At 46.2% G+C, this 15,990-nt stretch overlaps 1 protein-coding gene across 7 annotated transcripts in view; it reads right to left on the reverse strand.

Annotated features, from left to right (window-relative positions):
* Positions 1 to 15,990, reverse strand: part of LOC115130244 (microtubule-associated protein 4) — a 117,834-nt gene that overhangs the window by 52,529 nt on the left and 49,315 nt on the right. For all 7 annotated transcript variants that reach the window (XM_029661166.2, XM_029661170.2, XM_029661163.2 and 4 more), the window contains 3 exons: positions 10,051 to 10,164; positions 9,173 to 9,262; positions 7,743 to 7,871 (listed from right to left, as the gene is read on the reverse strand). In XM_029661166.2, coding sequence (XP_029517026.2) covers positions 7,743 to 7,871; positions 9,173 to 9,262; positions 10,051 to 10,164 — 333 coding nt within the window. The remainder of the gene's footprint in view (positions 1 to 7,742; positions 7,872 to 9,172; positions 9,263 to 10,050; positions 10,165 to 15,990) is intronic.

The raw sequence follows: 15,990 nt of genomic DNA on the forward strand, positions 1-15,990 counted from the left end.
AGGACCCCCCCCTTCACCAGCAGGTGAGTCATAACAGGACCTCCCCCCTTCACCAGCAGGTGAGTCTTCCAGGGGTAAACATGAACGCAAGATGCATTCAGATATTGTACTGATCAAATGAGTTTCCCCATATCGAGTTCTAAATGACTCATTCTCTACACAGACAAGCTCTGGAGTTTGGAGTCAATTCTCCACAGGCAGCGTTGTGAAGTTTATCTTTCAGCCTCAGGCTTCCAATCGGTCTGCAGCTTATAACTTATTCAGTACCAGACTGTGCTGCGTGCCTTTAGTCACACGCACGCACACACACACACACACACACACACACACAGCTACATGCTATTCCTACACAAACATACTAGTGGAACCACCTACTGCAGGGGTAGGCAACTAGCCTGTGGGCCGATCGGCGTGCCAGAACATAATTATAATAATATGCACACTACAAATTGCCCACAACTAAGACTAAAAAGAGATTGTATTTGAAAATAACAGTAATTTCATACATCTCACATATCTTTTTAATTTTTTTATTCGTGTGAATACTTGGGAACAGTTTTTATTTATTTGATTAATTCCCAAAACACTTGCGGGGCAGTTTTGGCGGAGGGAGGCAGACACAGCTCTAGGTCTAATGGAGTGTAGAGTATTCCCAGCAGGGGCTATACCCAGTGAGCGGAGGGAGGCAGACACAGCTCTAGGTCTAATGGAGTGCAGGGCTATACCCAGTGAGCGGAGGGAGGCAGACACAGCTCTAGGTCTAATGGAGTGCAGGGTATTCCCAGCAGGGCTATACCCAGTGAGCGGAGGGAGGCAGACACAGCTCTAGGTCTAATGGAGTGTAGAGTATTCCCAGCAGGGGCTATACCCAGTGAGCGGAGGGAGGCAGACACAGCTCTAGGTCTAATGGAGTGTAGGGTATTCCCAGCAGGGCTATACCCAGTGAGCGGAGTGAGGCAGACACAGCTCTAGGTCTAATGGAGTGTAGGGTATTCCCAGCAGGGCTATACCCAGTGAGCGGAGGGAGGCAGACACAGCTCTAGGTCTAATGGAGTGTAGGGTATTCCCAGCAGGGCTATACCCAGTGAGCGGAGGGAGGCAGACACAGCTCTAGGTCTAATGGAGTGTAGAGTATTCCCAGCAGGGGCTATACCCAGTGAGCGGAGGGAGGCAGACACAGCTCTAGGTCTAATGGAGTGTAGAGTATTCCCAGCAGGGCTATACCCAGTGAGCGGAGGGAGGCAGACACAGCTCTAGGTCTAATGGAGTGTAGAGTATTCCCAGCAGGGCTATACCCAGTGAGCGGAGGGAGGCAGACACAGCTCTAGGTCTAATGGAGTGTAGAGTATTCCCAGCAGGGCTATACCCAGTGAGCGGAGGGAGGCAGACACAGCTCTAGGTCTAATGGAGTGCAGGGTATTCCCAGCAGGGGCTATACCCAGTGAGCGGAGGGAGGCAGACACAGCTCTAGGTCTAATGGAGTGTAGAGTATTCCCAGCAGGGCTATACCCAGTGAGCGGAGGGAGGCAGACACAGCTCTAGGTCTAATGGAGTGTAGGGTATTCCCAGCAGGGGCTATACCCAGTGAGCGGAGGGAGGCAGACACAGCTCTAGGTCTAATGGAGTGTAGGGTATTCCCAGCAGGGGCTATACCCAGTGAGCGGAGGGAGGCAGCCACAGCTCTAGGTCTAATGGAGTGTAGGGTATTCCCAGCAGGGCTATACCCAGTGAGCGGAGGGAGGCAGACACAGCTCTAGGTCTAATGGAGTGTAGGGTATTCCCAGCAGGGGCTATACCCAGTGAGCGGAGGGAGGCAGCCACAGCTCTAGGTCTAATGGAGTGTAGGGTATTCCCAGCAGGGGCTATACCCAGTGAGCGGAGGGAGGCAGACACAGCTCTAGGTCTAATGGAGTGTAGGGTATTCCCAGCAGGGGCTATACCCAGTGAGCAGAGGGAGGCAGACACAGCTCTAGGTCTAATGGAGTGTAGGGTATTCCCAGCAGGGGCTATACCCAGTGAGCGGAGGGAGGCAGACAGCTCTAGCTATAGCCCCCCTCAGTGGACAAGAGAGGGCATTAGTACAAAAGTTATATAGGTGCCCCGTGTGAGGATTCTCTACACAGGAGCGGAGTTGGGGGTCGGATTGGGTGATGAGCCCCACAGGGGGTCCCCTCACTGCTCTAAGCCCATAAGCCCTCAGCCAAAGCCCAGACCTCATCAACTGAACTGGGCATGAGATATGGAGGAGGGGTAGGGGCTGGCTGCCACTGGGTATACTGGCATGGGGAGGTGGCACTGGGATGAGACTATGTGGAGGAGACAAGTGGGGTGAGGGGACGGGCTGGGGTTGACAGATGGCATCGGCATTTAAGGATTTGTGGCAACACTCAAGTCTTGGGTGGTATACCGTATAGAGAGGTATTCTGAAATACCCACGGTATAATTTGTCAACACCCCCCCCCCTGACCTTTTCCATTTTGTTACGTTACAGCCTTATTCTAAATTTTTGTTTTGTTTTTCCACCTGTGGAAAGGCACACATCTGTCTATATAAGGTCCCACAGTTGACAGTGCAAGTCAGAGCAAAAACCAAACCATGGGGTCGAAGGAATTGTTTGTTGAGCTCAGGGAAAGTATTGTGTTCTGGGGAATTGAAGGTCCCCAAGTGCACGGTGGTCTCCATCATTCTTAAATGGAAGAAGTTTGGAACCACCAAGACTCTAACTAGAGCTGGCCGCCCGTGCCAAACTGAGCAATCAGGGGAGAAGGGACTTGGTCAGGGAGGTGACTAAGAACCCAATGGTCACTCTGACAGAGCTCCAGAGTTCCTCTGTGGAGATGGGAGAAACTTCCAGAAAGACAACCATCTGTGCAGCACTCCACCAATCAGGCCTTTATGGTAAAGTGGCCAGAAGGAAGCCACTCCTCAGTAAAATGCATATGACAGCCCACTTGGAGTTCACCAAAAGGCACCAAAGGGAGTCTCCAGACCATGAGAAACAAGATTCTCTGGTCTGATGAAACAAAGAATTGAGCTCTTTGGCCTGAATGCCAAGCGTCATGTCTGGAGAAAACCAGGTACCACATATCACCTGCTCCAGAGCGCTCAGGACCTCAGATGGGCGAAAGTTCAACTTCCAACAGGACAACGACCCTAAGCACACAGCTGAGACAACACAGGAGTAGCTTTGGGACAAGTCTCTGAATGTCCTTGTAGTGGTCCAGCCAGAGCCCGGACTTGAACCCGATAAATCTCTGGAGAGAACTGTAAATAGCTGTCCAGCGAAGCTCCCTATCTAACCGGACAGAGCTTGAGCAGATCTGCAGAGAAGAATTGGAGAAACTCCCCAAACACAGCTGTGCCAAGCTTAAAGCGTCATACCCAAGAAGACTCAAGGCTGTAATCACTGCCAAAAGTGCTTCAACAAAGTACTGAGTAATGAGTCTGAATATTTATGTAAAGGTGATATCTGTTTTGTAGTTGTAATACATTTGCAAACATTTCTAAAAAACTGTTCTTGTTTTGCTTGTATGCAGATTAATGAGGGGGAAAAAACTATTAAATATATTTTAGAACAGGGCTGTAACGTAACAAAATGCAATGTATAGACATTTTTGGGGGGGAAATAGTTGTTAAAGAAATACCTGCAGTGAACTTGTGGACTAGTTTAATAGATAAAGCAGATTGAATTATTTTTCGCCTGTTGCATTTTTTCTCTCATTGTGAAGCAGTTCCCCAAAGTAGCTGATTGAGCCAGTTACATGGTATATTTTTTTATAAAGAGCGCAAGGAGCAATGGTGATGGGACGATCCAGTGTTGTGCAGCGCAAGAGAGGTTATCAAGTTATACTTTTATCTTTATTACTGTTTGCCAGCTAAATATATTTTAACTAAAAAGTTGAACTACTTAAGATGTGACAAATAAATTCTCTCCAGCTCAGGGCTCCAACTATGCATTTGGTTTGCTAACTTGCTAGCTAAGGGGCAAGTTAGCAAGTGGTGATCAAGCTTCTTGGTTACAGCAGAGACCATCAATCCCCTCCTAGATCAAGATCCCTGCAGTCTAATATTTGTTTTGTGCATGCAGCAAACTTTTTTTAGATAGTTGTACAACTTTCTGAGCTGGGGTGTCTATCCTTGCAAATTGTTTATGTTCACTTGCGCTTGTTACCATTTAGCTAGCGTCTGCTACGGTAATTCGCTAGTACCTTGTTAGAATTGTTTTAACGTTTGGAAAGAAATAGTGCCCCCTTGTGTGCACTCACGGAAATACTGGAAACTGCCCAACCCTAACACCCTCTAGTGTGCACAATGGACTTCCACAAATGCCACACATACAAGCCAACACGAAGAGAGGCAGACCGACATACACATACAGTTGAAGTCGGACATTTACATACACCTCAGCCAAATACATTTAAACTAAGTTTTTCACAATTCCTGACATTTAATCCTAGTAAAAATCCCTGTTTTAGGTCAGTTAGGATCACCACTTTATTTTAGAAATGTGAAATGTCAGAATAATAGTCGAGAGAATGATTTATTTCAGCTTTTATTTCTTTCATCCCATTCCCAGTGGGTTAGAAGTTTACATACACTCAATTAGTATCTGGTAGCATTGCCTTTAAATTCTTTAACTTGGATCAAACATTTCAGGTTGCCTTCCAAAAGCTTCCCACAATAAGTTGGGTGAATTTTGGCCCATTCCTTCTGACAGAGCTGGTGTAACTGAAACAGGTAGGCCTCCTTGCTCTCACACGCTATTTCATTTCTGCCCACAAATTGTCTATAGGATTGATGTCAGGGCATTGTGATGGCCACTCCAATACCTTGACTTTGTTGTCCTTAAGCCATTTTGCCACAACTTTGGAAGTATGCTTGGGGTCATTGTCCATTTGAAAGACCCATTTGCGACCGAGCTTTAACTTCCTGACTGATGTCTTGAGATTTTGCTTCAATATAGCTACATCATTTTTCTACCCCATGATGCCATCTATTTTGTGAAGTGCACCAGTCCCTCCTGCAGCAAAGCACCCCCACAACATGATGCTGCCACCCTCGTGCTTCACGGTTGGGATGGTGTTCTTCGGCTTGAAAGCCTCCCCCTTTTTCCTCCAAACATAACAAACAGTTCTATTTTTGTTTCATCAGACCAGAGGACATTTCTCCAAAAAGTACGATCTTTGTCCCCATGTGCAGTTGCAACCCGTAGTCTGGCTTTTTTTATGGAGTAGTGGCTTCTTCCTTGCTGAGCGGCCTTTCAGGTTATGTCGATATAGGACTCGATTTACTGTGGATATAGATACTTTTGTACCTGTTTCCTCCAGCATCTTCACAAGGTCCTTTGCTGTTGTTCTGGGATTGATTTGCACTTTTCGCACCAAAGTACGTTCATCTCTAGGAGACAGAAAGCATCTCCTTCCTGAGCGGTATAGTGGCTGCGTGGTCCCATGGTGTTTATACTGGTGTACTATTGTTTGTACAGATGAACGTGGTACCTTCAGGCGTTTGAGAATTTCTCCCAAGGATGAACCAGACTTGTGTGGAGGTCTCCAATATCTTTTTCTGAGGTCTTGGCTGATTTCTTTTGATTTTCTCATGATGTCAAGCAAAGAGGCACTGAGTTTGAAGGTACCTTGAAATACATCCACAGGTACACCGCCAATTGACTCAAATTATGTCAATTAGCCTATCAGAAGCTTCTAAAGCCATGAACTTAGAACTTTCCAAGCTGTTTAAAGGCACAGTCAACTTAGTGTATGTAAACTTCTGACCCACTGTAATTGTGATACAGTGAAATATAAGTGAAATAATCTGTCTGTAAACAATTGTTGGAAAAAATACTGTCATTCACAAAGTAGATGTCCTAACCGACTTGCAAAAACTATAGTTTCTTAACAAGAAATTTGTGGAGTAGTTGAAAAACTAGGTTTTAATGACTCCAACCTAACTGTACAGTGCCTTGCGAAAGTATTCGGCCCCCTAGAAATTTGCGACCTTTGGCCACATTTCAGGCTTCAAACATAAAGATATAAAACTGTATTTTTTGTGAAGAATCAACAACAAGTGGGACACAATCATGAAGTGGAACGACATTTATTGGATATTTCAAACTTTTTTAACAAATCAAAAACTGAAAAATTGGACGTGCAAAATTATTCAGCCCCCTTAAGTTAATACTTTGTAGCGCCACCTTTTGCTGTGATTACAGCTGTAAGTCGCTTGGGGTATGTCTCTATCAGTTTTGCACATCGAGAGACTGACATTTTTTCCCATTCCTCCTTGCAAAACAGCTCGAGCTCAGTGAGGTTGGATGGAGAGCATTTGTGAACAGCAGTTTTCAGTTCTTTACACAGATTCTCAATTGGATTCAGGTCTGGACTTTGACTTGGCCATTCTAACACCTGGATATGTTTATTTTTGAACCATTCCATTGTAGATTTTGCTTTATGTTTTGGATCATTGTCTTGTTCGAAGACAAATCTCCGTCCCAGTCTCAGGTCTTTTGCAGACTCCATCAGGTTTTCTTCCAGAATGGTCCTGTATTTGGCTCCATCCATCTTCCCATCAATTTTAACCATCTTCCCTGTCCCTGCTGAAGAAAAGCAGGCCCAAACCATGATGCTACCACCACCATGTTTGACAGTGGGGATGGTGTGTTCAGGGTGATGAGCTGTGTTGCTTTTACGCCAAACATAACGTTTTGCATTGTTGCCAAAAAGTTCAATTTTGGTTTCATCTGACCAGAGCACCTTCTTCCACATGTTTGGTGTGTCTCCCAGGTGGCTTGTGGCAAACTTTAAACAACACTTTTTATGGATATCTTTAAGAAATGGCTTTTTTCTTGCCACTCTTCCATAAAGGCCAGATTTGTGCAATATACGACTGATTGTTGTCCTATGGACAGAGTCTCCCACCTCAGCTGTAGATCTCTGCAGTTCATCCAGAGTGATCATGGGCCTCTTGGCTGCATCTCTGATCAGTCTTCTCCTTGTATGAGCTGAAAGTTTAGAGGGACGGCCAGGTCTTGGTAGATTTGCAGTGGTCTGATACTCCTTCCATTTCAATATTATCGCTTGCACAGTGCTCCTTGGGATGTTTAAAGCTTGGGAAATATTTTTGTATCCAAATCCGGCTTTAAACTTCTTCACAACAGTATCTCGGACCTGCCTGGTGTGTTCCTTGTTCTTCATGATGCTCTCTGCGCTTTTAACGGACCTCTGAGACTATCACAGTGCAGGTGCATTTATACGGAGACTTGATTACACACAGGTGGATTGTATTTATCATCATTAGTCATTTAGGTCAACATTGGATCATTCAGAGAGCCTCACTGAACTTCTGGAGAGAGTTTGCTGCACTGAAAGTAAAGGGGCTGAATAATTTTGCACGCCCAATTTTTCAGTTTTTGATTTGTTAAAAAAGTTTGAAATATCCAATAAATGTCGTTCCACTTCATGATTGTGTCCCACTTGTTGTTGATTCTTCACAAAAAAATACAGTTTTATATCTTTATGTTTGAAGCCTGAAATGTGGCAAAAGTTCGCAAAGTTCAAGGGGGCCGAATACTTTTGCAAGGCACTGTATGTAAACTTCCGACTTCAACTGTAGGCCTTAAGAGCTGGCTGAAGATGTTGATAGGTACTGACAGTTACTGAACTAGGTACTGAGGTAGGCACTTCGGTATAGGCACTGTTACTAATAGTGATAATGTGTGTTTCTTAATGTGTGTTTCCCTTTACCTGCAGACATGTCCTTGGGTGTGTTGGCTGCCTGAGGTGGGGGCTTCTGGGGTTCTGCGATGCTGGGAGGCCTCTCTGTCGATAGTGGAGCTATCCCCATCTCCGTCCCCAAAGCAGGCTGGGAGAAACCTGTCACACAGACACAAAGAAACAATCAACCCCTGTATTCACAAAGCATCTCTGATTGATCAACCCCCACTCTATCCATTTAATCATGTTCATTACAATCTAAAAGGCTAAATCGATTCTTGATCAGCACTTCTACTCTGAGGTGCTTCGTGAATATGGGCCCAGAACCGCTTCAAATGGATCCTGATACAGAGTCAGACAAATGTCACACAGAGCAGTAGCAATCAGAGCTTAGATCAACCTCAGACGGGCCAATGAATAGGTCGAACATAAGTCATTACACAGGCAGACGGAGGGAGCCAATCCAGAGAGCTCATTGAGGAATGTTCAAAAGATGAGTCATGATAGGATGAAGCCTTTCAGGCGCAGAAATGAGGGACGGAGACATTTGAAAATGGGCCCCGCTAAATGGACTTCTATTCCTCAACGAGGGCCCTTCTCCTGAGTGGGGACTGGCTAGCAACACCTTCTGAGGCAAGTGCAGTGGAAATGTCACAGACAGAGAGGAAGTGACACGGTGATGAGAATTCCATGTCGGTGGCAGTTGGCTAGTGGGGGGTGGGGGGGGGGGGGGGGGGGGAATGAGCCGCTGACACATTGATTGAAACCGTAAAGCAATGACTCAGACAAAACACCCAGTAACCCCTTCAAAATGTCATCCATTGGTTCCTGGTGGGGATTCACAGCTACTGTTCCTGTGTGTGTGTGCATGTGTTTGCCTGAGTGTGTGTGTGTGTGTGCATGCCTGTTTCCTTTTGTAAGTGTGTGTCTTCAAGTGACTAGCCTTTCAACAGTGATTCAGTAGCACTGAGATGACAAAGGTTGTGGCGGGGCTGTATCTGCCGAGTCTGGCATCGTAGAGGCTCAACTCAACTCAGCCCACAACTAATCAGGCCAGTCACAACTCCCAAGCCACCAATGTGGCAAATCAGTGTGTTCAGTTTTACAGGCACTGAGTTCATACTCAATAAAACAAAGTGTTTTTTAACACTCTTTGCATAGTCTATGTAATGTATTACAAGTTTACAATATCTCTTCTTTTCTTAGCATGCACACATTCTTATTGTGTGAATGTAAACATTCAAATGGGAAATCATTCCCGCATGGCCAGTTATGACATGATCAAAAGAAAGTACATCATACATTTAATATATGACAGCGCACTACTTAGCGACTTACAAAGAATTCCTCATATCGAGGAATCTAGAGACCTAATCTGTTCGTAATGGATGCTATTACTCGGACAATAGGATGTAGGATGTGTGTTGCTCAAGTATTGACAATTGAATCAAAGAGTCCACCTGAAGAATCTCCCATCAGTCCACTGTCCATCATCTGGGGCGGGTTGTTGGGCTGGGAGCTCCAATGATCAGGGAAGCCTGCCATGGAGCCTGGAGAGATAGACGGAGAGAGATAGGGAGAGAGAGATAGAGGGGAGGAAGGAAGGGAAGATCAAAAGAGGGGGCAGAGGAAAGGGCATGAGTAATGAAGGATCAGAGAGAAGTAGATGGAAGCAGACAAATCCACAGAGCGAGAGAGAGACAGAGTGAGAGAGAGAGACCGAGTGAGAGAGAGAGACAGAGAGAGAGAGACAGAGAGAGAGAGAGAGAGACAGAGAGAGACAGAGAGAGAGAGACAGAGAGAGACACAGAGAGAGAGAGACAGAGAGAGAGAGACAGAGAGAGAGAGACAGAGAGAGAGAGACAGAGACAGAGAGAGAGACAGAGAGAGAGACAGAGAGAGACAGAGAGACAGAGAGACAGAGAGAGAGAGAGAGAGAGAGAGAGAGAGAGACAGAGAGAGAGAGAGAGAGACAGAGAGAGATAGAGAGAGACATAGAGAGAGAGACAGAGAGAGAGACAGAGAGAGAGAGAGACAGAGAGAGAGACAGACATAGAGAGAGATAGAGATGGGTGTGAGTAGACTAAGCATGAGACCCTCCACCACAAACTGAACACTGAAAATGCAGAACAGTCCTCTCTTTAAGGGTAAACAACACATCACTTCAGTCACACCTGTGGGAGTTGAGAAAGTACAGTACTCTCTTAAAGGTGAACAACACATCACTTCAGTCACACCTGTAGGAGGTGAGTTCAGATCTCTACCAGCTCTCCAAATCAATAGATGAGATATACTTCAGGGTAATCATTATGAAATAGTGCAGCATCAGGTCCCTTACCTGAGAGGGCTGCAAAGACTTGCTGCTCTGACGAATTGGGACGCACTTCCCCCTGTGGTTCTGGGCGTGACGCTGCTGTCTGTCCCCCAGGTGTCACTTTAGAACCTGCAGTAACTGGAAACACAGAACACCTCACATTAGTTCCACCCTCTGGCAACACACCGCACATGTCCACTAACTGTACATCAAAACACACAAACCTCTCACTCACTCACCTGTAATTTCTCCTCTAAATAAAGCGCTATCAAGCCTGTTAAATCTAAAACAGCATTTGATATTGGGAATCCTTTCCCCTATGTCTTTCCAGTCCAGCTGTATCTCTGTGTACGCAGTAGCTCTGTGCTGATCAGAGGCTGCAGTAGCCTGGGCCGTGGTCACTTCCCCCCGTCTGTGACTGGTTCTGCCCTCCCACCTCTGTCCTGCCCTCCTGCCTCTGGGTCCTGACTCTACTATCTAGGCCCTCCGTCTGGTCGTCTGATCCGATGTGGCTGTTATTTGCCCGCTGTGGGAGAGCGGCACTCTCCCAAAAAACACCCCCCCCCCCCAACCTCCCTCTGTACCCATGCAGCTCCATTGAGGGTGACAGTGACGCGGGGGGACAGGACGACACCCAAAGTCACAAACACAGCAGTGCCGGTTCCAAAAGCTAGACAGTAGTAGACGGAGGGGGGCAGGCGGGGGGAATTTGAACTTCCATGTGTCCTCACATGTGGCTGTGTGTGTGTGCGAGTGCGTGTGTGTGTGTCTCAGCGCTCGATAATACACATGCCTATTCAGAGAGACAAGAGGAGACACAAAAAAGTTGAATCAGAGAGGCTGTTAACATTGCAGAGGTGAGAGGAAGGAAGAATAGACTGGTGCTTTTTAGGTTTGCTCTCTGGACTTTGCTCGTTTGCTGGGTTACTGTCCAAGGTGCTGAAATCTGGCAGAGCAGTTTAGAAAAGGGCATTCCTGGCTTAATATGTTTGAAAAACTAAAACATAGAATATGGCTATGAAATTGCAGCTTTCATTCTCACACTGGAAAACTATAGTCAAGATAACTGAGCAACGCAATGTACATATTACCTGGACTAACCTGTCCCCCCTCACATTGACTGTACCGGTACCCCCTGTATATAGCCTCGCTACTGTTATTTTACTGCTGCTTTTTAATTATTTGTTATTTCTCTATTTTTTTTATTTTTTTTACTTCAGTTTATTTGGTAAATATTTTCTTAACTCTATTTCTTGAACTGCATTGTTGGTTAAGGGCTTGTAAAGTAAGCGTTTCACGTTAAGGTCTACAACTGTTGTATTCGGCGCATGTGACAAATAACATTTGATTTGAGATACTACGAAAGCTCAAAGGAGATGGACTGAACAAGACCGTGTCTGAATGCCTCCAATTCGTGATGAGGCATGTCTCGTGAGCCTTTCCCCAGGGAACTGGGACAGGGCACTCAGGGGGCTTGGAGATCTAGAATGGTCGGCAGAACTAATAAATGAATGTTAGGAAAAGTGGGGACACAGTAAGAGGTTAATGCTTGGATACGAGGACAGTGATTGGATCTTTGTGAAGATGTGAGGCAAGGGAGCGTTGAGGACAACCCAGAAGAGAGAAAGGCCCGGGTGGGTCAAGAAAGCATCCGAAACAGTGGGACACTGACAGCTCCGGGCAGCCCAACACTCCAAAATTCACACACATCACTAAGTAAATCAACTTCAGACTGGGGCTGCGTGGGCGTCTGGACCCAAACATGCCAAGTCATGTAGCACTCGTATCAGCTTGCCCCCCGGGAACCCAGCGTGGGGAGCAAGGCTGCATGCCCACCCATTGTCGACAAGCTGTTAGCTATTGAAACACACCAGGCCAACTGAACACAATGGGGTTGTTTAAGGGCATTGGGGAAAAACAAAACAGGGCAAAAATGAAGGGGCCCCGGACGGGGTGGGAGAGGGAGGGGTGAAAGATTGGTACACCACAATTAAGGGCTTTCTGGCCCAGTAAGAAGAGCAGTGAACCTTTGGATGCCTTTGCCCAGAGTTTCATCCCTCCATCTCTCTACTCCTCTATCCATCCCTCTGTATCTCCAGCTCCTAGCATACTCTATGGCTCGGTCTGACCTAGATCACTGCTGCTGTGTGTGTGTGGCGTCTGTATACACAGTATATCCCTGTCATGGTTCAGCTGAGCAGACAGCATCTTACAGGGCCAGTCGCGCTGGCTTTCACAGTTGGAGAGATGAAGTCCCTCTGAAAACGGATGGATGGGTGTGACACAATCACCACCTGAATCTCAAATACAACCCAGTGACATTCTGGTCCGCCCATGTGCAGTAGACACTGTATGTACATTAGAGAGCCTTTTAAAGTGTTACATTTCAAATGGATATTGTGTGACATAACATCTGGAGAGTGCTAGGCTCTGCTTTGAAACTGCAGCCATACAGGAACTGGCCGACTCCCGTCCCGACCCATGTCACTTATGAGGATTAGACACCTGGACAGGGTAAATGCAGTGGGTTATTTTCAGCCAAGGTGGCAACGTTAGTGGACGTATGGCGTGGTAGTGGGCATATGGCCAATTGTGTGGTTTCAGACCAAAGTTTGAAAAAAGGCCCTCTTCTTGGCCACAGAGACAAAAATGTAGCTATTTATGTCTCTGCAGCCGAGAGCTAATTTTCTGCAATTCTACACATTTATGCGAGTGACTCAAACATTTGTGGAATTTTAGATTCTTTCTGAGTCCATTTTTTTTATTATTGGTGATTGTTAGTTCTCAAAGATGATCTTATTTCAAAAATATAGCGGCGACCCGCCACTGCTAAATGAATATTGGGTAAACACTGAAATGTATCTCTCTAAATAGGACTCAGCAACACAGCTTTGGTTTTGTGTTCTCCCATAGCAAATCCTGCCATTCACATATTAGTTATAAGAGATATAGAAATATGAATTATTCAGCCCACTATTTGAGCCCAACTTCGTGTGGGGACAGAACACATCAAAACCTCTGAACATTTCCTCTGTGGTTGTAACGTGTAACGTAATCAATACGACTGGGTGGTAAGGAAGGCAGAGCAAAAACAAAATGACGGAGCAGTGGAAGTGTCAGGATTAGCCCCGTGCCACACAGCTGGACAGAAGACTATGCTAGGCTACGCTAACTCGGCTAACTCCACAGTGTTGTCCTACAGCTGACCCCAGCTTTCCCCCCCCCTTCTTATCCCCAGTCGGATTTCCGCATGCTGGGTACACACGCCGGCAGACAGGGCGAGGGATGAGGGGAGCACCACAGGGGCTCCTCTGAAGAATACTGATTTGGGGGTAAGATAATCCCACCTCCAACAGATGTGCAAACGTCTGATAAACGTTGACGTTGTGGTGAAATGTCCCTATAACACAGCAAATAAAATAATGTATAGTACATTCACATTTCAAACAAAAGAAAAAGGCACAAAAGAGCTAAAACCAAATAAATGCATCAACATAAAAGACTGCTCTTCTGCAGTCAGACAGGATGACACATGGACATAGAAGACTGCTCTTCTGCAGTCAGACAGGATGACACATGGACATAGAAGACTGCTCTTCTGCAGTCAGACAGGATGACACATGGCCATATAAGACTGCTCTTCTGCAGTCAGACAGGATGACACATGGACATATAAGACTGCTCTTCTGCAGTCAGACAGGATGACACATGGACATAAAAGACTGCTCTTCTGCAGTCAGACAGGATGACACATGGCCATAAAAGACTGCTCTTCTGCAGTCAGACTGGATGACACATGGACATAAAAGACTGCTCTTCTGCAGTCAGACTGGATGGCACATGGCCATAAAAGATTGCTCTTCTGCAGTCAGACTGGATGACACATGGACATAATAGACTGCTCTTCTGCAGTCAGACAGGATGACACATGGACATAGAAGACTGCTCTTCTGCAGTCAGACAGGATGACACATGGCCATAGAAGACTGCTCTTCTGCAGTCAGACTGGATGACACATGGACATAGAAGACTGCTCTTCTGCAGTCAGACAGGATGACACATGGACATAGAAGACTGCTCTTCTGCAGTCAGACAGGATGACACATGGCCATAAAAGACTGCTCTTCTGCAGTCAGACTGGATGACACATGGACATAAAAGACTGCTCTTCTGCAGTCAGACTGGATGACACATGGCCATAAAAGATTGCTCTTCTGCAGTCAGACTGGATGACACATGGACATAAAAGACTGCTCTTCTGCAGTCAGACTGGATGACACATGGACATAGAAGACTGCTCTTCTGCAGTCAGACAGGATGACACATGGACATTAAAGACTGCCCTTCTGCAGTCAGACAGGATGAAACATGGACATAGAAGACTGCTCTTCTGCAGTCAGACAGGATGACACATGGACATAAAAGACACATGGCCATAAAAGATTGCTCTTCTGCAGTCAGACTGCTCTTCTGCAGTCAGACAGGATGACACATGGACATAGAAGACTGCTCTTCTGCAGTCAGACAGGATGACACATGGACATAGAAGACTGCTCTTCTGCAGTCAGACAGGATGACACATGGACATAGAAGACTGCTCTTCTGCAGTCAGCCAGTATGACACATGGACATAGAAGACTGCTCTTCTGCAGTCAGACAGGATGACACATGGATATAGAAGACTGTTCTTCTTCAGTCAGACAGGATGACACATGGACATAGAAGACTGCTCTTCTGCAGTCAGACAGGATGACACATGGACATAGAAGACTGCTCTTCTGCAGTCAGCCAGGATGACACATGGACATAGAAGACTGCTCTGCTCTTCTGCAGTCAGACTGGATGACACATGGACATAGAAGACTGCTCTTCTGCAGTCAGACAGGATGACACATGGACATAGAAGACTGCTCTTCTGCAGTCAGACAGGATGACACATGTGATCCACGGATGCAGGGTCATTAGATCATAGCTCTGGGTTGCCACAGCCTGCCGCTCTGCAGATTTTGATGTCAATCCCTCTGGAATATCTCTCTCTCTCACACACACACACACACACACACACACACACACACACACACACACACACACACACACACACACAGAACTAAGCTGAATGCTGAGCCGCATGTGTGTGTGTGTGTGCTGCCCCTGTCTGTAAAGCACCCATTGCCTGGCTGCCCATGTAGAACCCTGTTAGCAGCAGCTCCATTGATCTTCCCAGTGGTTAGCCTACGGATTAAGGCTGAGGGGTTTTATCATTTGGAAGGCTTTGATACAAATAAACCAGAGGGAATAAAATCCCAGGGAAATGAAGTCCATTTAGGTCAGAAATGATAGAACCCATTTCACCCTCATCTGTAAAGACACACATCTGTGCTGAGTGGGGGGAGTCCTCCTGGGGGAGGATTGTATAGAGAGGGGTGGTACTGTAACTCATAGATAAAGGGCAGTGGTCAGAAGTGGGAAAAGACGTGATAACGGGGAACGAGCCGCCAGAACAGTGTCAATGCACCTTGGCGTTCTACAAGTGTCTGGAACTCTATCGGAGGGATGCAACACCATTCTTCAATATTCCATCATTTGCCGTTTTGTTGATGGTGGTGGAAAAAACACTGTCTCAGGCGCCGCTTCAGAATCTCCCATAAGTGTTGAAACACACACACACTTTAAACCCCCCATGCTCCTTTCAGACACCTCTTTCAAAGTCACAGATCTCTTCTTCTAGCCCTTCTACCCCTCAGGAACCACACCTGTGTGGAAGCACCTGCTTTCAATATACGTTGTATCCCTCATTTACTCAAGAGTTTCCCTTATTTTGGTAGTTACCTGAACACCTGGATACTGAACATCTGGATTAGTTCAACATGCTGAGTTCTGTGAGCGCGGGCCGTCCTCATTTCAGGAGTACTGAACCCAGATCTAACACATCTTATTTTCTATCTAAGCCAGAGGGCTATTGCA

This window comes from Oncorhynchus nerka, linkage group LG6, assembly GCF_034236695.1.
Source record: "Oncorhynchus nerka isolate Pitt River linkage group LG6, Oner_Uvic_2.0, whole genome shotgun sequence".
Lineage (NCBI taxonomy): Eukaryota > Metazoa > Chordata > Actinopteri > Salmoniformes > Salmonidae > Oncorhynchus > Oncorhynchus nerka.